This window comes from Dipteris shenzhenensis, chromosome 10, assembly GCF_047967505.1.
Source record: "Dipteris shenzhenensis isolate YYH24624 ecotype China chromosome 10, Dip_SZ_1.0, whole genome shotgun sequence".
NCBI lineage: Eukaryota > Viridiplantae > Streptophyta > Polypodiopsida > Gleicheniales > Dipteridaceae > Dipteris > Dipteris shenzhenensis.
This window is the reverse complement of record NC_141605.1, coordinates 57,049,189-57,075,259: the sequence shown is the minus strand read 5'-3', so window position 1 is coordinate 57,075,259 and position 26,071 is coordinate 57,049,189. Positions and strand designations below refer to the sequence as shown.

General features: G+C 44.1%; 1 protein-coding gene across 2 annotated transcripts in view; it reads left to right on the top strand.

The window, feature by feature from the left end:
* Positions 1–26,071, top strand: part of LOC147898008 (protein PAM71-homolog, chloroplastic-like) — an 88,468-nt gene that overhangs the window by 47,295 nt on the left and 15,102 nt on the right. For both annotated transcript variants that reach the window (XM_087380729.1, XM_087380728.1), the window contains exons 6-7: positions 7,170–7,336; positions 16,956–17,018. In XM_087380729.1, coding sequence (XP_087236855.1) covers positions 7,170–7,336; positions 16,956–17,018 — 230 coding nt within the window. The remainder of the gene's footprint in view (positions 1–7,169; positions 7,337–16,955; positions 17,019–26,071) is intronic.

Here is a 26,071-nt window from a genome sequence, read left to right as displayed (position 1 = left end):
AGTTCAGTAGACTGTTCTGCAGCAGTTCAGCTATTGGCTCCTCTTGGGTCTACTAGTCTAGAAGACCATTCAGTATCCACAGTAGTTGCATGGAGTTCCTTAGGGTCTTCCACCCATGATGTTATTGCAACCATTTCCACAGTCATCTCTTAGGGATCTTCCATCCTTGGGGCCATCTCAGCTTAATCAATATGCCTAGATGATAAGTCTCTTGGGTCAACCACCCATGGGGATCATCTAGTTTCAGCATCTTATTCTCTTGGGGTTCCCACCCGAGGGGATCATTTAGTTAGTGCAGTTCCATCGGACGAGTCTTCCACTCGTTTGCATTTTTTAGCATGTCCAGTTAGTTCCTATGGGTCTTCCACCCAGGGAGCTCAGTTAGCTCGATCAGTTTCTTCAGAGAACCCTTAGTTTTCACCATCATTCTTGATGGGTCGTTAATCCTTGGAAACATTTCAGTCCCATTAGCAGGTGCAGCATATGAGTCTCTTGGGTCTAGCACTCGAGGGGGTCATCTAGATCCTGTAGTTAGTTCACTTAGGCTTACCGCCCAAGGGGACACCCTAGATTCAACAGATAGGTGTGATGGGTCTTTCGCCCATCATGCCTTTTCATAAGCTACAATCAATTCCTATGGGTCTTCCACCCCACCCTTGAGCTCCGTTGGCCACATTAACTTTCGTTGGTCTGACTCATATTTCACCTTCTCATTAGGAGTGTTCAGGACTAGTGGGCTCAGTTTCTAGTCCCATTGGCCTCAGGACTCAGTAGGAGGGGGCATCTCCTCAAGAACTCTCCAAACCAAAGGACATTACCACAAACTCATAATGTCTTGTTTGTGTTCTAAAGGCATTCTTATGAACGTCTTCTTCCTTCATCCGAACTTGATGAGATCCTGACTTCAAATCAATTTGCTAAATACCCTAGCACCTTTTAAGAAGTCTAACAAATCGTCAGCTTTAGATAGAGGATACCTATTCTTAATTGTCCACTTGTTGAAGGCTCTATAATTAATACGTCCTAAAGATTCTATCCTTCTTTTTTGTAGGTGCGCAGAGCACGCCACGTGTGCACCGGGTTCGGGGGGTCCCAAGCCCCGCCCCTAAGCCATGCAACGGACCTCTCTCTCCTCTCAAAAAATCTCAAGAGGGATGAGAGAGAGGGGGAAATACAAGCCTTTTATATCCAAGGCCAATAGGGCCACATAGTTGTATATGGGATTTCTCTCACAAATGTACACGTGTCACAAGCACGGGATTCCTTTACCAATTGACCATGCTTCAAGTGAGGGGTGAAGGTCACCACCTCCAACACCCCTCTGTGGACAAACCTCGAGCTAAACTGACCCCCAACCAAACCAAGGAGGGGCCAACCACACAAGGCACGTGAGACACAGCAAAGTCTATGTTACCAAACTACCATGGGTAGCTAGCCGTCAATGCCCACGGGAGGAACAAATGAACATGTGTTTAGGAGTTACGAGAGCAGCTACCAAAATCAAGGTACAGGCGCACTTAAACGCCGCCACGGATCGCGTCAACTCCGTTGCCAAACAATCTGCGACTGCCACGTGTCGTCCACGTGAGGGCCGTGCCGAAACACACAGTCAAGTCCGTAGGACGAGCCTGCTCTGATACCATGTAGGCGCACAAAGCACGCCACTTGTGCACTGGGTACAGGGGGTCCCAAGCCCCACCCCCTAGGCATGCAAAGGACCTCTCTCTCCTCCTAAAAAATCCCGGGAGGGATGAGAGAGAGGGGGAAATACAAGCCTTTTATATCCAAGGCCACTAGGGCCACAGAGTGGTATATGGGATTTCTCCCACAAATGTACACGTGTCACAGGTGTGGGATCCCCTTGCCAATTTACCATGCTTCAAGTGAGGCGTGAAGGTCACCACTTCCAATATTTCTCCCACAGATGTACACGTGTCGCAGGCGCGAGCTCCCCTTGCCAATTCACCATGCTTCAAGTGAGGGGTGAAGGTCACCAACTCCAACATTTTTCACTAGAAGGATTGGAGCTTCAAAATGTGGACTACTTGGTCTAATCAATCTTTTTGCTGGCAACTCCAAAAGGCGCACTACTTGGTCTAATCAATCCTTTTTCTAGTAACTCCATAACATACTTGTCTACCTTCTCTAGCTCTACCTTATTTATTCGATAAGGAGCTTTCCATCGAGGTGAAGACTCTAGAATCAACTCAATATGGCCATCGGTCTCGAAATAGGCAACTCATGCTGGTCATCACTAGCAAACTCTAATTGCTTAAAGAATTCTAAGTGTTGGCATTAATGATTACTATATTTGGGTTTTTGCTTCCCTAACATATATTATGCTACAACTCACTCCTTTATGAATTTCCCTCTTAGCTCTTGTATGAGATATGAGCTGAATATGGGGAATGTCTTGTTCACCCTTTAAGGTGATCGTCATACCTTCGTACTCAAATGTACAGCGGACTACTTGGTCTAATTAGTCTTTTTTCTAGCAACTCCTAAAGGTGGGCTACTTGGTCTAATCAGTCCTTTTTCTAGCAACTCCGTAACTTGCTTATCTACCTTCTCTATCTCCATCTTATTCGTTTTATAAGGAGCTCAACATGGAGGTGAAGACCTTGGAATCAACTCAATAGTATGACCGTCAATCTCGAATTAGGCAACCCATGTGGGTCATCACTAGCAAACTCGAATTGCTTAAAGAATTCTAAGTGTCAGGAATCATGATAACTATGTTTGGGTTTTACTTCCCTACATATATTATGCTACAACTCACTTCTTTACGAATTTTCCTTGTAGCTCTACTATGTTTGGGTTTCACTTCCCTACATATATTATGCTACAACTTACTTCTTTATGAATTTTCCTCTTAGCTCTAGTATGGGATATGAGCTGAATATGGAGAATGTCTCGTTCACCCTTTAAGGTGATCATCATACCTTGGTACTTAAATGTACAAGTATGTTTTCTTACATCCATAGATGGTTGGAAATCACACCTCCAAGGCTTGCCTAAAATCATATCGACTTCTTACAAAGGAGCAGCAAGGAAGTCTCTATGATCCTCATACTTTTGGATCCTAAAGGGCAAGTTCTTAGCTTTATAAGAACATTGCTCTTCGTTTTTCTAAACACCCTGCGTATTCTCATGTCTCTTAGAGGCCATTTCCTGGCCTCAACTATATATTAGCTAACCTATTTGAGATGATACCATAACTACTACTGTCATCCATTAGGATGACGATGCATTGACCCCAACATATTCATATAACTGTAAATAAGTCATGTCGACCAAAGGTGTAATGTGAACTAGCATTATTGCCTTTTTTATCATTTTCAACATTTTTACAAGAAGTTTTACCTTCTTGCTTAGGGTGAAAGGATCTAGATACATTGGTCTTACCCATCTTTTTCTTTACCTCCGGACAATCATAGAATATATGACCAGTTGCTTTTTTGCATCCAAAACATTTTCTTTCCTTAAACAATCTATCCCATTCGTGAGTAGACATAAATGCATCTTTGATACATCCACGTGGACTAGGTTTCCCGATTGGTTTTTCTACTAACTATTTGCACTCCCGCTCACCTAGAAAAATGTCGTCCATTCTGCCTAGAATTACCTGATGTGATGTTGATGCCTTGTTTGTTGCATCTCTCCTCCTAGGATTTACTTTCCTTTCCGTTGCAGGCCTTCGTGACCACTACCCTAGGGGCGACTGAGCACAGGATTGAGAGACCCCAACTGAGAGCAGCCCCCTATCATACGGTTCCATGACGCCTAGGCACGACTTTCGGCTTTACGTCATAGGTCAGCCTTATGAGACCAGCCAGCGATCTCCATGAATGGGGACCTCACTCCACTACAGGTTGAGGAGAGGCGCTTTCTGTTGTAGCAACGGGATCAGGTCCGCGAGGAGGGGACGTGGGAAGTAGTACGAGATGGACGACTCCTTACAAGCCCCTGTCGGGCACCCACCTCTCCTCTCGCATAGGGAGGCGGGGTCTATGAGACTCATACATACGAGACCCTATCCTGTACCATCTGGAATTGTAATGGTACCTTATGGTCAGAACCAGGGAACTTCTTGGAATCCTATACAGGTCATGACATAGTCTTTTACACAGAGACACATTAGAGTCCAGAGCGCCCACTACCAGTAGTCAGCGGATATACATGGGAGTCTGTCTACAGAGATGAGACGAGAGGGATACAGGAGGGGCTCGAGGCTTCACGTGCTTTCCACATGGGGGAGGCTTAAGTGTTGTGGACTACATCATGGGATCCCCTGCCTTCACATCTCGCATCATTGACTTTACCGTAGCACCTCTCCCTCCAGGGGCTGATCATACCTATCTTTTCTTTAGCATTTCTACCCCCCATTGCACAGCACTTTCTACCCCGTTGAGTTCTTACTCCACCTACCATGATATACGCTTTGATCGCGATCACTCACCTACTTACTCTGGCTGTCTGTACATACTTCTCGCATACATTGACTTTATACCCCTATTAGAGGATCGTGCTGCCCTAGTCACTCGCTCACTACATGAGGCTGCTCTTCACGCCTTCCCCCACACCACCCACCTGCCACCACCTAGGACCGTACCTTGTAATAGCTGGTACGATGATGAGTGTAAGGCTTTACGCCGTCAGCTCAAATTCGAAACAAAAAACAGCCTTTTGAGCGAACCAGAGACGCTACGTAAGTACCGTCGAATGGTACACGGGAAGAAACTTGACTTTGTGCGCCGGAACGAGGAGGAGCTACTGAACATTCTGTTCAGTAACAACTCTAAGGACTTTTGGCAGAGATTTCTAGAGGGACGGTCCCCCTCACTAGTCACTGACACTACATGCACGCCTGAGCAGAGGATATGCTTCATTGGCTAGACTAGAGAGGCAGTGGTTCCGCCCTCACTTTCATGATGCACAGACCAAAGGGTTGCTTTCTGACTCCTTGGTCCGCCCAACAGGGATGTATGGCAGTCCATGCTGGGGGCCAGACTTGTCGGATACAGAGTGGGCCAGGGTGGAGCCACTACAGGTTCTCATGTTATCATGGATGATCCGTGGTACGCCATCTGTCCCTCACCAGATCATTCAGGCGGAGTTTGGGTCACTCCCATTACAGCTAGATATTGCATTTCAGGTCATTACATATCTGTACCGAGTTAGGGAGTATGGGGATTACACATCCGAGCGTAGCAGGATACTAAGGCTAGCACTGTCCTCTTCTATGGCACTTGCAGCAGGGGGAGACCAGAGGTGTTGGTATGCACGCATAGAGAGATGGTTTGCAGGACTAGGGCTCCACATGGATAGACTACCTCCATTCCAGTACAGCATGGATGCTCCTTTCTCTCCCCTCCTATCACATGAGGTCAACCAGGTTATACGTGAGGATCTACTAGAGCTACACACATTCTAGACTTGGTTGGGCCCGAGTGATCTTCCCATGAAGCTGGGCTTGTACAGAGATCACTTCTTACATATCACAGCGGAGGGTTTCATTGATCCACCAGGATACACGCAGATTCACCTATCCCACTCGCTGAGGATCTCTCTTGGGCAGCAGTTCTGGGTCTCTTCACACAGACTTCCTATCGAGAGTGGCAGAGCAGAGCAGTTACCCAGGGAGAGGCGCATATGCACACTGCGTGACATGCAGGAGGTTGAGACAGAAGAGCATTTCATCTTTAGTTGTCTTGTTTACTATGAGATCTGAGGGTGTTTCTACTGCCTCTTTAGAGATAGTTATGGGGTTTTGGCCCATTTCCTCTCCTACCTAGACCAACGATGTTTGGCTGGTTTCATTCATGAGGTGCTCAGATACCGCGATAGGATACTCCGAGCACGGAGACAGGAGTAGACTTCTTCCTTGACTGATACCTCTCAAAGCTCTATCACAGAGTTCTTTCAGCCAGATCACATAGATCCCCACGAGACGAGACCTTGACATGATCGTGACTCCGCCTGTGATCCGACAGGTCAGACAGAGGGTTGACTCACAGATCATACTTGGGGACATCCCCTCCTTGTTTAGGTCGGAGCCCGACCGACGGGGGTCACAGTGGCCCTGGTTAGACGCAGAGGTACGACCAGGATATGTACCAAGACTGCACCCTTGGGGGGGCGATAGCACTCTATTGCTGACCTCATGCCTCCACTTCCACTGCCTCATCCATCATGATGTCCTGCTGTTGCTGCTGCTGATGATGATGATTGTGATGATGTCGACGATGATGCTGAGATTGATATATATAGTAGACTATTGACATGTCTATGTTGTACTTGGGAATTAGTACTGCCATTTTGCATTTTTTGCATTCTACATTGGTGTGGATGCTCGTTTAGTAGCTCCACTACCACAGCTCATTGTATCAGGTTTTTCACAGTCTCATAGACCCATGGGTCTTCTGAAGACTTTAATAAACTTTCTTTCTTTCTTTCTTTCTGCTATTCTAATAGCATCCTTTCTTGGTAGAGTGTCAATACTTTCATTTACTCCAAACGCCCTTACGAAGATTCATTTGATAAAGCCATGTTTTTCTCTTGGAAAATCTCAGGTTGCCTAACCCCATCCTGTTGGAAACTCAATTTGCTCCTTAGGATGTAATCTCCTTTCTTAGCCTTTTCTAATAGGCCTATGTGATTCCTCAAATAATTTTCTTTTTGGGGGCATCTCTTGTTGAATTGTGTCACTTATTATGTTGACAATCCTGGAAGAAACTCTTGGATTACATTATCTGGTTGATGAGGTGGTGATGGTGTTTTTGGTGGAGGTTGGGTTGGTTGTTGAGGTTCATCTGGTAATGGGCCAAGTATGTTTTGGTATCCGGGAGTGTATGATGTGGTTTGCATAAAGTTTAGTGTGGTTTGTGGATCATATTCAGATATGATATCTTGATTATCTTCCATGTTTTTATGTCATGCAAATGGAACTTATCAAGTTTTCAATAAAGTTTTGTGATGAGTTACAAGTGTGTGCAGTTCAATACAATTTATGAAATGTATGAAATTAAATTGAGTGAGATATGAATAAACCTTTTGACTTTTATTTATCTTACTTTGTTGAGAAAGGGGTGAGCCAAAAATAGTAATCTTGGGAGGTGCAGTGATAACTCAGGGGCTTACATTTTTATTTTTGTGACTATAAAATGCAGCTTCACCTGTTGGTGAATATGCTGCAGTGGCTCTTCTTTTGTTCTTTGGATTGAAGTCAATTAAGAATGCATGGGACATACAGCCTATATCTTCCAAGAGTCCACAATGTGCACCCCTTGAGATGGGTGAACTAGCTGAGGCAGAGGAAGTTATTAAAAAATATGAGGTGAGGCGAACTTCCCATTTCACACTAATATAATTAAAATTTTAAATAAAGCACCTTTGTTGTACAAATGATTATTGTATTATGTGCTTGCTATATGATATTTGTAGGTTGTGCATGTTTGCTTGCTTATTTGTCATTTGCAATAGATTATAGTGATTGAACATTTTCTTGCTTTGAAGGCAATAGGATAAGTCATATTACAATAGCGTATCACATATTTGTATTTTTTTCCCTAGATTGATGGGCCTGATCGGTAAGATTTTATAGCAATTACTCCAATTAGGTTAAATGCCATTGTGAGGAGGCACTATTTCTAAAAATTGAAAACTGTAGATGAGTGTTTACAATTTTTCTTTATAGAAAGCAACTATAATGGCTACCACACCTTATTCACCTTGATCCTAGGCCCTCATCGTGCACCTTCCATTCAAGTCACCTCAACTCTATCCTCAAATATGGTAATGTGCAAATTATCCCTGAGGATCTGCCCGGAAGCCTTCATTGCTATATCATAGCCATTCTATTTTGCATCGGCTCTTGATAACTGCCAGCGAGGCTGCAGGAATCCATTGGCGCAAACCTCTGTCCAAACCAAGGTATTCTAAGGTGGTGCACTTGACGGCCATCTCCTCTGCATCATCACTGTAGATGTTGTAATATGCAGACAAAGTAAGACCCTGCAAAGCCTCATGTCGAGTAAAACTGTGGACACCAACTCCTGCAACTAGTTCACAACCCGAAAGGATCAATTCCCTCAGGTTTTGGCAATTGTATGTAATAGCAAGGATTGACACATCTGATACGTTTATCAACCAGGACAGGTTTAGCCTCTCAAAGGATGGGGTAGGTGGATCCGTGTGTAACTTGGTGGGTTGATGTAGCCCTCCTCTAAAATCTGTGAGTGATATCTGTAGAAGATGAGATCCTCTTGAATAACCTGTTTAGCCTCATGATAAGTGAGCGGAATAGCAGGGGCCTCAAGGCTATACTAAAAAGGGGGAAACTTGTCAATATGGAGTCCCAGGCTGTAACATACGGGTTGGAATGCTTCATCAAGGTGGAGTGGGGGGACCTCAAACTCAGCCACAATGATTTGGTGTGGACCCGATAGCTTACTGTGGATCGTCCATAACAATAAGAGAATGTGGAGCCTCTCCATTCTACCTCTTATAGATAAGACCCTGAGCAAGGACTGTTGCCCATTGAGTGGACCAAAGAGTCAAAGAGAAGAGACTTGGTTGGGGGATCTTGGAAATGCGAGTGAAAGCACTGCCGCTCAAGCCTTGCAAGTGCACCATGCAACCTCACAGTGAAAGAAAGCTTTGCTTGTGGTAGACCCCTACTCTTTGTGCTCCCCTCCCTCCTCCCTGACATAGCCCGTTCTCCCCTCTTCTTTCTATGGCCCTTTCCCCCCTCTGCTTGCTTCACTTCTCCCTTCTTCCTTTCGCCTTTCTACTGCTCTTTGTTATGCTCCCCTCCCTTTCCCCCCTCTGCTTCCTTCACTTCCCCCTTCTTTCCTTTGCCTTTCTACTGCTCGTTGTTTTGCCATTGCCCGCCTTCAAGTCACCTTTCAGATCACGTTATTGTCTTGGCCTCCGGCTGCTGGTCACCTTTTTTGGTGAGCCCGTTTGGCTGTTTCTTAGCTCGTGCCAACAGGATGAAGCTGTTCAAAGGTTGGGGGAGCCCAAGTTGTTGTGCATACCTATTGGAGAGTCCGTTTGGCTAATTTCTTGGTCGCATAGTCTCTTGGAAGCATTGCAGCTTATCGCAACTGTCTTTCTCTGGTTCATTGGTTCATTTTTGGTCCTAGGCAGCTACTTCTTGGCCAATTTTTGTTGTGGGATTTTCCTACTGGTCACTCAGTCTGGGCAGTCTATTCTGAAGATTCCTTCAGCTTGCATTTTGCTCTTGGATCTCCTGGTGGTTCACGAGGTTTCACTGGATGGCCTTGGCGCCTCTTTCTTGCTGTTCTACTTCATTGTGGGCAGCCCCGCTACCCAGTGCTCCCGTGAGCCTCTCCGTAGCTTTCTTTTAGCTTCTTTGGAAGTGGTGCTGAAGGTCTTAGCCTTCTTTCCTTGGCTGCGAGCTCCTTTCTTGCTGTGTTGGATTTTCCAGCCAGCCTTTAGTCTCTCCTTTACCTTTTTTGCCCCCCTTTCTTCCTTTTGGTAGCGCAACATTTTTGTTTGTTTTTCTGAAGAATGTTCCTTGGTGGTGACCCTTGGTCTAGCAAGAGGTTATCTCATGGAAGCACCCTCAAGTCTCCAAGCCATGAAGGTTCTTCTTTTAACAGCAGACAAACAACAGGTAAGGAATGTGTTCCAATCACTCCAAGACAGAGCAGTGGTGGGAAGGATCGTTGGACTCACTCCCATGAGGAGCCAGGTGCGTCGTTGGATCCAAGCAAGTCTAGCACTGGACGGTGACAACATCCAAGAGGTTGCCAAGGTCATGAATAATAATAAAACAGTAGTTAGAATACTAAAGTCTTTCATTGTGAGTAGCAATGTAGCTAGGTCTACCTAGAGGAGACCATGGGCACCATCAGGATAGGATAAAGGGCTTTTCAGAAGCTAGATTAGCACCATCAAGGCCACACAAGGTTGAAACAAAGGAGGCCGCTAGTTTTTAGAGTTGACACAAGGTAAAAACAAAGAAATATGACAAAACAGGTCAATATTTTTTGGAGTTGACTTTACGTTCCAAAAAATCAGTTTGTCAACCTTGCGGCGGGTAGAAGCCTATATGAGGGGCGATTCTTCCCTTGAACTTGTATACTAATATAAATCAGCATCCTAGTACTCTCTCTCTCTCTCTCTCTCTCTCTCTCTCTCCTTGGTTCGCCCAGCAGGGATGTACAGCAGGCCATGTTGGGGGCCAGAGTTGTTGGATACAGAGTGGGCCCGTGTGGAGCAGCTACAGGTTCTCATGTTATCACGAATGATTTGTGGTAAGCAATTTATTCCTCACCAGATCATTCAGGCTGAGTTTGGTTCACCCCTTTTACAGCTAGATGCTGCATTTCAGGTCATCACATATCTGTACCGAGTTAGGGAATATGGGGATTATACCTCTGCGCGTAGTAGGCTACCATGGATAGCTCTGTCCTCTTCTATGGCACTTGCAGCAGGAGGGGACCAGAGGTGCTGGTATGTATACATAGAGAGATGGTTTGAGCGATTGGGGCTCCACATGGATAGACTACCTCCCTTCTAGTACAGCATGGATGCTCCGTTTTCTCCCCTCCTATCACACGAGGTCAACCAAGTTATCCGTGAGGATCTATTACAGCTACACACATTTCGGACCTGGTTGGGACCAAGTGAACTCCTAGTGAAGCTTAGCTTCTACAGAGATCACTTCTTACATATCATAGTGGAGGGTTTTATTGACCCACCAGGATACACGCAGATTCACCTACCCCACTCGCTGAGGATCTCTCTTGGGCAGTTCCGGGTCTCCTCACATACATTGCGTATCGAGAGTGACAGAGTAGAGCGACTACCCAAGGAGAGGCGCATATGCACACTGTGTGACATGCAAGAGGTTGAGACAGAGAATCTTCAGGTGTCCCGTTTACTATGAGATCCAAGGGCGTTTTTGCTGCCTCTTCAGAGATAGCTATGGGATTTTGGCCCGTTTCCTCTTGTACCCAAACCAGCGGTGTTTGACCGGTTTCATTCATGAGGTACTTAGACACCGCGAGAGGATACTCCAAGCAGAGAGACAGGAGCAGACTTCTTCCTTGATTGATCCTTCTTAGAGCTCTATCACGGAGTTCTTTCAGCCAGATCACATGGACCCCCATGAGACGAGGCCTCGACATGACCGCGACCCGAAGCGTGTGACCCGACAGGTCGGACAAAGGATTGACACATAGATCACACTCGGGGACATCCCCTCCTTGTTTAGAGTCAGAGCCCGACTGACGGGGGTCACAGTAGCCCTGCTTAGACGCATAGCTATGACCAGGAAATGTGCCAGGACTGCACCTTTGAGTGGACGACAACACTCTATTGCCGACTTCATGCCTCCATTGCCTCATCCACCCTGATGTCTTGCTACTGATGATGATGTTGATGATGATGCTGAGATTGATATATAGTCGACCATCGACATGACTATGTTGTACTTAGGACTTAGTACTACCATTATGCATTTTTTGCATTTTGCATTGGTGTGGATGCTCGTTTAGTAGCTCCACTACCACAGCTCGTTTGTACCAGGTTTTTCACAATCTCATAGACCCATCGGTCTTTCGAAGACTTTAATAAACGTTCTCTCTTTCTTTCTTTCTACATTGATGAGCTTGAGATAGTGATGCAGACACAAGGGGGGGTAGGTTGCTCTCTTACGGGCACGCTGATCCGGATATTGTTGTATGCAGATGATGTGGCTCTTTCTCAGCAGAGGGGTTCCAGAGACACCTTGACGCACTACCGTCCTTTTATGAGTCTCATGATTTGAAGGTCAACTTGGGTAAAACCAAGGTTATGATCTTCAATACATCTCGAGCCGTCATGCACCAGGAGTAGTTCGCATTTGATGGGTCACCTGTTGATGGGTCATCTTCACTATGAGACCCGCGATGCACGCATGCTTGAGCAAAGGATATGCTTCATGGGCCAGACTAGAGAGGCAGTGCTTCTGCTCGCACTTTCAGGATCCACGGACCAAAGGGTTGCTTTTTGACTCCTTGGTCTGCCCACCAGGGATGTATGGCAGTCCATGCTAGGGGCTAGACTTATCGGATACAAAGTGGGCCAGGGTGGAGCGGCTACAAGTTCTCATGTTATCACGGATGATTCCTGGTAAGCCATCCGTTCTTCACCGGATCATTTGGGCAGAGTTTGGGTCACCCCCATTACAGCTAGATGTTGCTTTTCAAGTCATTACGTATCTATACCGAGTCAGGGAGTATGGGGATTACACCTTTGGGCGTAGTAGGATACCATGGCTAGCACTGTCCTCTATTATGGCACTTGCAGCAGGGGGAGACCAGAGGTGCTGGTATGCACGCACAGAGAGATGGTTTACGGGACTAGGGCTGTACATGGACACACTACCTCCATTCCAGTACAGCATGGATGCTCCGTTCTCTCCCCTCCTATCACACGAGGTCAACCCGGTTATCCGTGAGGATCTATTACAGCTACATACATTTCGGACCTGGTTGGGACCGAGTGATCTTCCAGTGAAGCTTAGCTTCTACAGAGATCACTTCTTACATATCACAGCGGAGGGATTCATTGACCCACCAGGATACACGTAGATTTACATACCCCACTCACTGAGGATCTCTCTTGGGCAGTTTTGGGTCTCTTCACATAGACTTCGTATGGAGAGTGGTAGAGCAGAGCGACTTCCCAGGGAGAGGCACATATGCACATTGTGTGAATGCAGGAGGTTGAGACAAAGGAGCAGTTCATCTTCAGGTGTCGTGTTTACTATGAGATTTGAGGACGTTTCTATGGCTCTTCAGAGATAGCTCTGGGATTTTGGCCCGATTCCTCTCCTACCCAAAGCAGCGATGTTTGGCAGGTTTCGTTCATAAGGTACTCAGACACTGTGAGAGGATACTTCAAGCACGGAGACATGAACAGACTTTTTCTTTGGCTGATCCCTCTCAAAGCTCTATCACGGAGTTTTTTCAGCTAGATCACATGGACCCCCACGAGACGAGGCCTCGACATGACCGTGACCCGGAACTTATGACCTGATACCTTAGATATAGGGTTGACACACAGATCACACTTGGGGACATCCCCTCCTTGTTTAGAGTTGGATCCCGACCGACGGGGATCATAGTAGCCCTGGTTAGACGCAAAGCTATGACCAGGAGACGTGCCAGGGCTGGACCTTTGAGTGCCGACAACACTCTATCGCCGATTTCATGCCCCCATTGCCTCATCCACCCTGATGTCCTGATGATGATGATGATGAGATAGTCTACTACCGATATGACTATGTTGTACTTAGGACTTAGTACTGCCATTTTGCATTTTTTGGATTTGATTTGGTGTGGATGCTCGTTTAGTAGCTCCACCACCACCACAGCTCATTTGTACCAGGTTTCTCACAGTCTCATAGACCCATCGGTCTTCCGAAGGCTTTAATAAACTTTCTTTCTTTATGTGTGTCACACGTATGCATGTTCCCTCTATGATGCCCAGATGTAGACACCACTTGTTCAGCACACAGAATGTACAGGCTGCATTTTGCAGATTACACAACTGGAGAGCATAGGACCATGAGGGACTATGGACTGAGCACTTTGCACATGGACAGGAGGTCCTAGCTCTGGTCCTAGCACATATGTTCAACCGGGCAACATCAACTTCTAACTCACCATTCATAACTAGCCCTTGAGTCTTTAGTAGATCTCTCTCCTTAGCAGTCAGCCTCCACTAGCTCTTACAATGTGTAGGGGATGAGGGCTCTCGACCTCCCCAATTAATTAGCCAGTAGTCTATCTATAGTGTCTATCTATAGTCTCTTCATTGAGGAACAGCTCTCATTTGTATTAAGCCTCTTAAGGAAGGACCAATTACAACTTCCATTCTCTAGTGATTTGCCAACATCATGAATAATAATAAAGCAGCAGTCAGAATACCCCAGTTTTCCATTGTGAGTAGCAGTGTAGTGTATGTGTTCAGCGTAGCTGGTCTAATAGATACAACTGATGTTTCTCTCTGTTATTCAATTAGTTTGCATGCTTCCACACTCAATCGGTTAGTACAAACAGGCTTGTAAGAGACATGCTAGCTTACATGTTTTGTTACTATAGATATCTATGTGGCTTATCCATCGTTTCCTTGAAGGGATTACCACACTTGCTCGTGGCAATGGAGGCTGATTGTGTAAAGAGGTGTCCTGAGGCATAGATTCTTTGCTCATTGTTCAATGGCTGATTTGCACTATTACCCTACTATCTTTGAAGTTGTGCTGCTTTTTTCTTCCTGCATTCATTCTCAGAATGCCCCTTTTCCCCACAAGAATTGCATTTGCCCTTTTTGTACGACTTATTTCCATTACTCAAACTTTGTGCATTATGGCTGGCATATGGATTGCTGCCTTCCTACATGAGAGGTATGAAATTTGATGCATTCTTGAAAAACTTATCCCTTACCTTTGTCTTGCCCATAGGCTTTAAATTCTTGATCATTGCCATGGCCTCCATCCATGTGTTGCATGAGTTGCTCTTCTTGGTAGGGCAAACCCAGCATTTCTTTAAGAAGGCATCTTGACATGAGTTGAAATGCAGAACTTTGAGACAAACTTTTGTATGATGGTGCCAAAGAATCAAAAGTGATTTGCATAAGGCCTTCGTCCTCTGTCTTCTCACCGATAGTGAAGCTATCCTTTTTGTTCAGCTCAAAGCTATCTGGCAATATCTTCCATGCTTGTGCTAAAGTCTCCACACTCATGATATGAGTAATGATGGAGAATCTGATTTTCTCCTTGAGGATAGACAACACTTGTTCACCTTTTGCATTTTCTTCTTCGTCCTTCTTTTTGCAATACCTTCTTGGTATCTGCGATTGTTTTTGTGCATGTGCCTTCCACAATCCTCCATAAGCTCTTTTCTAGAATAGCATATTCATGTTGAGCTTCCACAGATGATGTTCTATGTGCCACTCGAGGCATGTTAAATGAGGTTATGCCTGTAAACAAATGCTATCCCCCAGTACTACTGCTGTAGTAACTGAAACTTCAAAGGTCATCTTGAATTGCAAAAGACCTTTGCCAAAACAGTTCAAACTGCTTTAAAATGTGTTGTAGTACACAAAATACAAAAGCCCCTTGTTTGCCACCACAAAATGCCTGCAAATACGAAACAAGAATTTGCTGTCTTGAGCTCAGTTTACTGTCAAGACTGTCATAAATACATAGAAAAACCTTGATGTATGTACAAATTGCATCCAAAAAACAAAATACAACATACAAAAGCCCCTTGTTTGTCCAAAACACCTGCAAATATGAAATCACAGCAGTGAATTTGCTGCCTTGAAGCTCGGTTTTCTGTCAAGACTGTCACAAATGCATAGAAAGACCTTGATGTATGTACAAATCGCATCCAAAATACAAATTACTAAAGCCCCTTGTTTGTCACCACAAAATGCCTGCAAATATGAAATCACAGCAAGAATTTTCTGCCTTGAAGCTCAGTTTGCTGTCAAGACTCTCACAAATGCATCTAAAGACCTTGATGTATGTATAAATTCCATCCACAGGAGAAAATTCATTGCTGAAAGTGAGATAGACTGTCAGAACTCAAAAAAACTACAACCCACAGTGCAAGAATGCTTGCAGTTTTTGCAAATTTGAGCCCCTTTTGGCTGTTTTCATCTGCCTGGATGTGCAGGAATGCAAAATAGACTGAAGGGACATTGTTTTAGCCCATCTTTGCAAGTCAAATAGCCTCCATATGGAATTTCACGTGAAATTTTTTATAGCTAAAAGTAAATTATTTTGTTTTAGCTCTGCTTGCCTATTCTTGTAGCCCTCTCGACTTGTTAGAATCGAAAAAAGATGAGTTGCCTTGCTGCAAATCACCTTGGAGTTGTTCAGGCTGCTCAAGGTGCATGGAGTGCTCCCATGCCGTTGTGAGCTAAGTGCCTCCAATTTGGAATAGGTGCACCTGGGTGTTGAAGACTAAGAGGCTTTGATACCAATTGTGAAGTTTGTGAGAGTCGGGATAGAACACACAATACTGGAGAAAGCTTGAGAAGCTGAAATGTATTGCACTCGAGTTCAGAATACAAAGAAATAGTGGGTTTCTATTATGAAAATATGAGGTGCCTTTTATTCTTGGAGCACTACTTGCACACCTCATTCTTTGGGAGCTCCTAGGCAGCATACGTGTGTTGCATATTTGAAAGCTCATTGCCTCTAGGGATGGATTGCTAGTTCCTTAAAATTTGTGATATTTATACAACCATCCACATTTTAAAGGTTAAAACATCTATTCACATCGACCTCCTACTAAGTGACATCTAGGATCAATGACAAGTATAGTGCAGCTGAAAATCATCCTACCACCTTTTGCAACACTTCAAGCTTTAACTTCATCTTTCCTGGCACGATGGTCCTCCAAGATGGTGGTTTATTGCTGGAGATATTTTTTCCATTATTGATTTGTCATGATAATAGGTTGACATGGTGCATGTAGTCCTAGAATTCCCTTAGGTTACTTTGGATTATGAGCTACATTTTGGGCAATCACCTTTTAGAAGGATCTTATATGGAAAAAAATAGAGGGTAATACTATTTATTCACTGCTGAACTATGGATGCTAGATGTTTGCCTTTTTTTAATAAAAAGTCTTGAAATTTAGCTTGAATATTGGAGGATTGACAATGGTGTGTCACCTCATCAAACTAGCTTAATCAAATGGATCAATTGACATGTTGAACATTTTATTTGATGTTGCAATAAAATTCCTTCAAATTTGCTCTTCAGTTTTTCTTGGTGATAATTAGTGTGTTGATTGAGTTTTAGCTTGTGAAATATCAATCTAGTGGTTTTTTCATGTATAAATGTATATAATTTATGCCACATGTTGTGCATTTACAAGGGTTCGTTCATATAGGAGGTATTTAATAATATGTTCTACTTGCAGGTCAAGAGGTCAAGATCACCATTGGAAATTATTGGACAGACATTCGGCCTAGTGTTTTTAGCTGTGAGTCCTTTCCAATGTTATGGCGTCTACAATTGCATGCATCACTTAATGGCATAGAGTGAGTTTATGTTATTCCTACGAAGGTACAAATGAAACAATTTGTATGTTAATGCTTTGCACTTAGACGGTTGCACCAAAGAAAAGTAGTCATGTCTTTCATGATCCTCGTTGGTTGGATGAAGAGAGTGTGGACTACTCAGTGATTGGTCCTACTCCTCAATAGCTGCTGCTTGATAAAGAGAACGTGGAGGACTACTTGATAAAGTGCTAGCCTTCATGATTGGTTTTGCCCAGGAAACGAGTACTGAATATTTATTTATAGCAAAGTTTCTCAGATATAATAATACTTGATGTGCTAAGTGTACTGCTTTAGATATGTTCAAATAAATAGAACGGTTTGGTTAGATTGACTCTCCTCTCATGACAGGAAGAGCAAGGACATACTGGATTCACAACTGTCAAAACATAATGGAGAAGAATCAATTAGGCCTTGTACGTACCCATGGTGCTAAGATGTTCTGCGGATTAGCCACAAGATTCCAAATTTGATTGTGGACAATAGCGTCAAATTCTTGCTCGCAAGGCCTAAATTCATTGTATGCAAACTCTGCAAGCTGTGTAGCTCCTTCATCTCTGAAAAATGTGTCATGAGGGTGTATTCACTAGGTTGGCTTAGTGGATTCATGAATCATCTTGACCTTCCAAATGGCATCTGCATTTGTCTAAGGATTTCATCAATGCACCACACTTCTCAAGCTCCGAGTGGTCCATGTGAAAGTTTCTTCTCCTCTGCGATTGCAGTGGCTTCTCATCTTTAGCATCTGGCTCTACCTCGGGCTTGAAAGAGTCCACCTCCTTCTCTTTGGTTATAGTTTCTAAAAATCCAAGTTTGGTTGTGTGATTCCACACTCTACAGAATGCACTTCACGATATTTTGCATCTGACTTGGATTCATACCATTTGAGAAATTATCTGATGATCCTTCAACTTTGTATTATATCAAATTAAGATTAATTCTACTCTTTGCATCTTAGTGTGCACAACGTGAGTTTTTACTAAGAGTTGCATGTCTAATGCAGACTGATGCATGGATATTACAAGGGTAGATCACATGTCCAACAACCACATATACACAAGAGGATTCAAGGGAGGAAGAAGCTCAAACACGATACATTGAATGATGTACTAAGATGGCAGTTGTGGGAAGTTTATTTGAAACTTTCTGCACTAATGCGGAAGTATATATAGATGCAACAGGAATAGGTCATCTCCAAAGACACGTGCACAAGATAACTTATGAGAAAGAAGCTCAAACACCATGAATTCAATATTGTCCCAAATGACATGTTAAAAGAGAACAAAAGTGAAGCTATTTACTCTAATGTCCACCTTCTGGTGGGAGGTTTAGTGGTGTGGGATTGTAGTGAGAGGGGGGGGGGGGCGGAGGGGTACCCTTTTCTTATAAGCCTTATAGGGGCACCCTTTTCTTATACACCTTAAAGGGGAGGGGTACCTTTTTCTTATACACCTTAAAGGGACTGGTTGTTTTGAGGTTTTACTTTGTTGGACCCATGGGGATTTCCATATATAGTCATTGTCCAATCCTCCAGTTGTAAACCAAGAGTCCTAGGTGTTATGCTCTAGCCGAGATAGTATGACCTCGGAAAGATCGGTGGGCATTTTCTCTTAGAGGACCAACTTTTGTATTAGTTAATGTGCGTAAATGAAATGGTCAAGAGAAGTAACTGCCAAGGTCCTAGGTGAGGGTGAAATGGCATTGACTAGGTAGTTCTGAGTGCTAAGGCCTAGGTGCACCTAAATGTGCAATAATGCCAAGGGGCAAGTGGTTTTAAATGTGCCCAAGAGAGGGGTAAAAAGGTGCACCAAGTGGAGAGGCTAAAATGATGACATTTGGCAAGGGGAATCCGTATACCAGTTACGGAGAGCGTTCCCAGATTTCATCATCGAGGACGCTGATGCTTGAAGAGGGAAGGAATGTTATGCTCTAGCCGAGATAGCATGACCTCAGAAAGATCGGTGGGCATTTTCTCTTAGAGGACCAACTTTTGTAATAGTTAATGTGCATAAATGAAATGGTCAAGAGAAGTAACTGCCAAGGTTCTAGGTGAGGGTGAAATGGCATTGACTAGGTAGTTCTGAGTGCTAAGGCCTAGGTGCACCTAAATGTGCAATAATGCCAAGGGGCAAGTGGTTTTAAATGTGCCCAAGAGAGGGGTAAAAAGTTGCACCAAGTGGAGAGGCTAAAATGATGACATTTGGCAAGGGGAACTATCTAGGGAATTGAGGGTCTCGTGGATAAGCATGAAAAAAAACAAAGGAACGTATGAATCTGAAGATCTGTGATCCACGAGAGTTAGGCTGGGTGGAACAATCGAATGCCATCGCGATTCGCCCGTGATCTGCGTGAACGTAGGAATAGAGATTCAGGAAGAAAAGATAATGTCGATGACAGTTGGTATCAGAGCAGCGTTGAGAGAGCAAGGGACAAGAGACAAATAGCTGGAGCATGAAGCCGAGCCGCCCCTAAGAGCCTACAAGCTTTGGCAGATAGAAATTTCCAAGGCAGAACTTCCAAGGCTTGGGATGTTGTGCGACTGAATTGGGGTCTGCAGTAGCCGAGCTTAGGGGATCGACGAATTAGTCAATAGGCCTGTCAGCACAAAATTGAATATGCTGTGAACGATTAAGGCTGAGCAGCCGAGATTGTTGCGAACATCCTTCGAAGACAACCAGGGAGCATCTTTTCTCTTATATATATATGTTTCAGGTTTTCAGTTTGCAGTTGTCTATACCTGTACAGCAAAAGGGGATTTGAAGTGTTATATACCTTCGGAGTTTTCGTGTGAAAAAAAAAAAAAAAACCATTTTCCATTTTGAACCTATGGAGGCAGAAGGGCAGAATTCTAGGGTGAATCCTAGTGAGTCTAGAGTACAGTCTACACAACATATGTCACATCATGCAGCACCTACTTTGATCGATAGGATTTCGATATTAGAAGATGCTTTACAGCAGATTATGAACCAGCAGCTTCAAGTGAATGCTGGTCAAAATGAGATTAGGGAAATGGTACAAGCCTTGTCGGCTAGACCGTCCAGAATTGATAAGGGCAAAGCTCCAGCAGAGCCAGAGCCCAGTATCCATTCATTAGAGCGCGCAAGGGTCAAAGTACCTAATATCGCTAATTATAGACCGGAGAAGTACGTTGGTCGGATGACCGAGCGCAGCTCTGATGTGATCGAGGTTTGGTTACACAAGTGGGAAGAAGCCTTCGCCATTTGTGAAATTAGATCTGATCTAAAGAAAATCCGTGAGGCCACACACCTGTTTATTGAGGCAACGGATAGATGGTGGATAAAGCAACAGAAGGATCAAGTTGCTCCAACCACCTGGGAAGGGTTTAAAGCTGAATTCAAGAAACACTTTCTCCCACCTGATGAAGAGTCTCGAGCTTGGGATGCTTATAGAAATCTTCGTCAGAGGAGTCTGTCGGTGGCAGAGTACACCGACAAATTCAGGGAATGTGTCATGAAAATAACAGACCCTCTCCCTATGTCGGTTCAGTTAAAAGACTATATCTATGGACTGAACGACAAGATCAAAATGGAAGTTCGGGCTAAATATGTGACTACATTAGATATATCTATTGCAGTAGCCCTGAACTATGAGGATGCCAGAGGCAGATCTGGTGGATTTGTGCAGGCAGGGACTCAGTATGAGTACCCGAAAAAAGGGGGATTTCAGAGGAAATGGATTTCAAAGACAAGTGTCTCGCAGCCAAGTGGCCAAACCAAGCAGGTGAAGCCGGTTGAGGGACCAGTAAAAACAAGTACCACCGTTGGGGTGAAAAGGAAAATAACTCCAATGGCAGCCCGGGCTTGGTCAAAGTCCTCGTTGACCCCTGAACAAAAAGAGAAAGCTAGAAAAGAAGGATTGTGCTTCGGCTGCCTTCAGCGACATCAGTGGAAGGATTGTCCACTGAATAAAGACCGTCGCACGGCTAATATGATAATATCTGACTCGGTCATTGTGTTGTTTGACTTGGCGTCAACTCACAATGTGATTAACTCCAAGCTCGTGAAGAGGCTGAAATTAAAGACAAGTCCATCTGACTATGCGTATACAGTCAGGATGGCAGATGGAAGTTCAACTGAAGTATGGGACCAAAGGGTTATCCAGTTGGAGCTTCGAATTCAGGACTATGCTGAGAAGCTTGATTTTGAAATGACCAAGCTTGCTCATGCAGATATAGCCATGGGTATGGCGTGGCATTCTAGGAAGAATCCAGCCATTGATTGGAAAAAGCACGTATATCAATTCAAGATGAATGATGTGCTTTATGTCTTGCGAGGTGAAAAAGATATACCTCAGGGACCGTTGGTTTCCGTGATGGAAATCAGAAAAGCTCAAGTAGAGTTTTTATTCCTTTGCACAGCATCGGTAGAGCCGGTGGATGATTCTTCGGCTAGCACTGATGTTATGCAAAGTGGTGAGATGGCCAAGCTGGCTAATCTTATAACAGAGGAGTTCTCTGAATGTTTTAGGGATGAACTACCTTATGGGTTACCTCCAGAGCGGAAAGTTCAACATAAGATTGAACTGATCCCAGGGGCAGAACCTGTAAATAGACCTCCCTATAGAATGAGTTTTGCTGAAGAGGCAGAGGTGCGTAGACAACTGGAAGAATACCTCAAGTTGGGGCAGATTCAACCAAGTTTCTCACCTTTTGCTTCGCCACAGTGATATTAAAGAAGAAAAAGAATGATACGTTTCGCCTCTGTATAGATTACAGAGCATTGAATAATATCACTGTTAAGCACAGGTATCCGATGGCTCGGATTGATGATTTGCTAGATGCATTACATGGAGCCGTGATTTTCGGCAAGATAGATCTTAAGTGCGGCTACCATCAAATCCGGATTAGAGTCGAGGATGTGCATAAAACCGCTTTTAGAAGCAGGTTTGGTCATTATGAGTTTTTGGTAATGCCCTTCGGACTTACCAATGCTCCAGCGACCTTCGTCATGCTTATGAACGATTTGCTACGTCCGTATATCGGAAAGTTCGTAGTACATTTTATTGACGATATCTTGATATTCAGTAAAAGTGTTACTGAGCATCGTGAACACTTAAGAATAGTGTTCAATACTTTGAGGAAAGCCAGTCTTTATGTGAATAAAAAGAAAACTATACTGTGTATGGTTAGACTTGAGTATTTAGGGTTCATAATTACTCCACAGGGGGTAGAAATGGATCCGAAGAAAGTGGCTGCGATACTAACTTGGCCAATCCCTCAGAGTCTGACCGCGTTGCGATCATTCTTGGGATTTGTCCAGTTTTATAGAAGGCATATCAAAGGATATTCCGGAATAGTATCGCCATTGACTGATCTGACCTCAGATAAAGTACCTTTTATTTGGGGACAAAATCAACAAGAAAGTTTTAACACCATAAAACAAGCTGTGGTCTCAGGACCGGTCTTAAAAATAGTTGATCCCCAGAAACCGTTGTTCCTGGAAACCGATGCAAGTGGCATTGCGGTAGGAGCAGTTCTCCTTCAAGAGGGAAGGCCAGTAGCCTTTGAAAGCAAGAAGCTTTCTCCCTCTCAAAGGAATTGGCCAACTCATGAATTAGAGTTGTATGCTGTCATCCATGCTTTGAAAACATGGAGGCATTACTTATATGGGTCAGAGTTTTATGTGGATGTGGATCATGATACTCTGAAACATTTTTGTAAACAGCCTGACTTGAGGGGCCGCCAAGCTAGGTGGGTAGAACTCATGCAGGAGTTTAATCTAACGATTCGGTACCGAAGAGGAAAAGACAATAAGGTTGCTGATGCGTTGTCTCGCATTATGCACAACCTGAGTTTCACGGTATTAGAGAGTGCTCTAATGACCGAGATAAGAGAAACTCAAAGAGTGGACGAGTTTGTCCAGAGCTTGTGGCCTAAAGCTCATGTGTTAAAACCAGGAGGAAAAGGAAAAGGATGACCTGGCATCCAGAAAAGGCCAAACTTATGCAAGATATACCATAAGGGATGGTATGCTAGTTAGAAATGGCAAGGTTGTAGTACCTAGTCAGAATGATCTCAGGCAGAGAGTCATTTGACAATGCCATGATAGCCCGTGTGCGGGACACCCAGGAGTCGAGAAGACATATGATCTCGTGAAGTGAGATTTCTTTTGGCCAAAGATGAAAAAGCATATTCATGAATATGTGACACGGTGTTTCTCGTGTCAGGTAAGCAAGGCCGAGCGGGTGAAGCCACCTGGACTTTTACAGCCCTTGGAGATACCACTAAGTAAGTGGGAGAGCATTTCCATGGACTTTATTGTAGGGCTGCCTACGACACAAGGAGGATATGATTCTATCCTTGTGGTGGTTGATCGTCTAACCAAGATGGCTCACTTCATTCCGACTAGAGAGTCTGTTAGTGCCCCGCAAGTGGCGGATTTGTTTATTAGACATATATTTCGTCTGCATGGATTGCCTAGATCCATAGTGTCAGACCGAGATGTCAGATTTACCGGTCATTTTTGGACAGCGGTATTTGAGACACTAAGGACTGAGTTGGGAATGAGTAGTGGGGATCATCCTGAGACGGATGGTCAGACGGAGAGAGTCAACCAAACTTTAGAGGATATGCTGAGAGCATATGTGTCATTGAGGCAACATACGTGGGACAAGTGGTTACCATTGTTGGAGTTTGCCTACAATGATAGGAAACATTCCTCTACCGGGTTCAGTCCGTTTGAACTGAACTATGGTTATAGACCAGCCAATCCAACTATTGTTGGAGTACCTCAGAAAGTGCCTAGTGCCGCGAACTTTGTAGTTCAGATGCGGGAGATGCTGGCACTTGCGAGAGCTAATATCCGCCAGGCTATGGATAGAGCCAAGGTGTATGTGGATGAAAAACGGTCTATAAGAGTATTTAAGGAAGGAGAAAAAGTTTTTCTCAGAGTTCCTTCGCACTCGAAGTCGTTGACTTCAGGGGAGTGTGCTAAGTTATCACCTCGATACTGTGGGCCGTGGTTAATTCTAAAGAGAATAGGCAGTGTAGCCTATAAATTAGAATTGCCACAGGGGTGTAAGGTGCACCCGGTTTTTCATGTTTCGCGCTTAAAGAAATTTTACATACAGGTGACTCACTAATCGAAGGTGTGGTTTTGTTTCAGGAGATAGAGGATATTGCAAGGCGCAGGCCAACAAGAATCCTGGACCGAGTAACAATGCAAATACGAAATCGGAAGATACCCACGGTGTTGGTTGCATGGCATGGTCAGCCTCTATCGGAAGCTACCTGGGAATCCGTATACCAGTTACGGAGAGCGTTCCCAGATTTCATCATCGAGGACGCTGATGCTTGAAGAGGGAAGGAATGTTATGCTCTAGCCGAGATAGCATGACCTCAGAAAGATCGGTGGGCATTTTCTCTTAGAGGACCAACTTTTGTAATAGTTAATGTGCATAAATGAAATGGTCAAGAGAAGTAACTGCCAAGGTTCTAGGTGAGGGTGAAATGGCATTGACTAGGTAGTTCTGAGTGCTAAGGCCTAGGTGCACCTAAATGTGCAATAATGCCAAGGGGCAAGTGGTTTTAAATGTGCCCAAGAGAGGGGTAAAAAGTTGCACCAAGTGGAGAGGCTAAAATGATGACATTTGGCAAGGGGAACTATCTAGGGAATTGAGGGTCTCGTGGATAAGCATGAAAAAAAAACAAAGGAACGTATGAATATGAAGATCTGTGATCCACGAGAGTTAGGCTGGGTGGAACAATCGAATGCCATTGCCCGTGATCTGCGTGAACGTAGGAATAGAGATTCAAGAAGAAAAGATAATGTCGATGACACTAGGAGTGAGTCACGGGTTGGGGCCATGTGTGTTGCCATATGATGGTGAGCAAGCCATGGAGCATCCCATGTACTACTGCTGAGGGATGAGGTCATCAATTTGTGGGGGGGAATGAAGGACAAATTGATGTAATGGGGTGTATCTAGAGATACAAGGGTTGTGTGTCACCACATGGTGGTTAGTGTGACCAGGTTAGGTGATAGAAGGCTCTATTAGGTGTGATTGAGAGATTCATGGGCTTGATTGAGACATTAGTGGAGTGATTTGTGGATCTGGAGATGCTCTCCTTTGGGGCACATGCATTGTATCAGTTGCCCTTATAAGGGCTCCTCCTCTCTTGAATAAACTCTCCATTTTGCTTCATTTGTTGAATCCTTCTTGCTACTCCAACAAGGGTATAGTAGGCAAGGGGTTATGGAAGATAGTTAGAGATGCACCCTTCTAGAGTACCCCCTGACTTTGACCTTGATCATGCTTTCTATTCCTGCATTTATTTTGATAGTGTCCCTCGTATCACGACGACTGCATTTACCCTCCTTGTATGTTTGTTTAAAGCCATTGCTTTGCCATTGAGCATTACAGCTTGCCACCTCCATCTCTAACCACATTTGAGGCCTTTGTAATTTTCTGAAATTTTCATTTGCCTTTTCATTGCTACAGGCTGCAAAGGCTTCCTCACTAGCATTATCATTCTCTACGTTTTGCATCGTTTTCTTAAAGAGCATCTCAATCATCTCCTACATAGTAGGCATGGCAAATCTAGATGAAATTTATGTAGAGAGATGGCAAAAAGTTCAAATTGACTGAAATGAGTCTTTTATCCTCTATTCTCTCCGCTATCATTCAAATCTGGGTAATCTCCCAAATCTTGGTCTAAGGAGAGGAGACTTCATCTCCCTCTCTCATCTTCATTGAGTGGAACTGACTCTTGAGCTGCAATACCGAGCTTATATTGCTTGGTTCAAAGTTCTCTTCTTAAATTTTCCAAACTGAAATCTTTGTACTCATTATGGGACTAATGAAAGTAAAGTTGACATTATCTTCAATGATGGACATCTTGCTTGTCCAATTTTTGTCTCCCAATCATCAATTTTCTTGGCATCACTAAGAAGCTTGGTTTCAGTGTGCTCTCAAGACAGTTTTATTGTTTGATGAAGAGGTGCATCCCATATTTTGG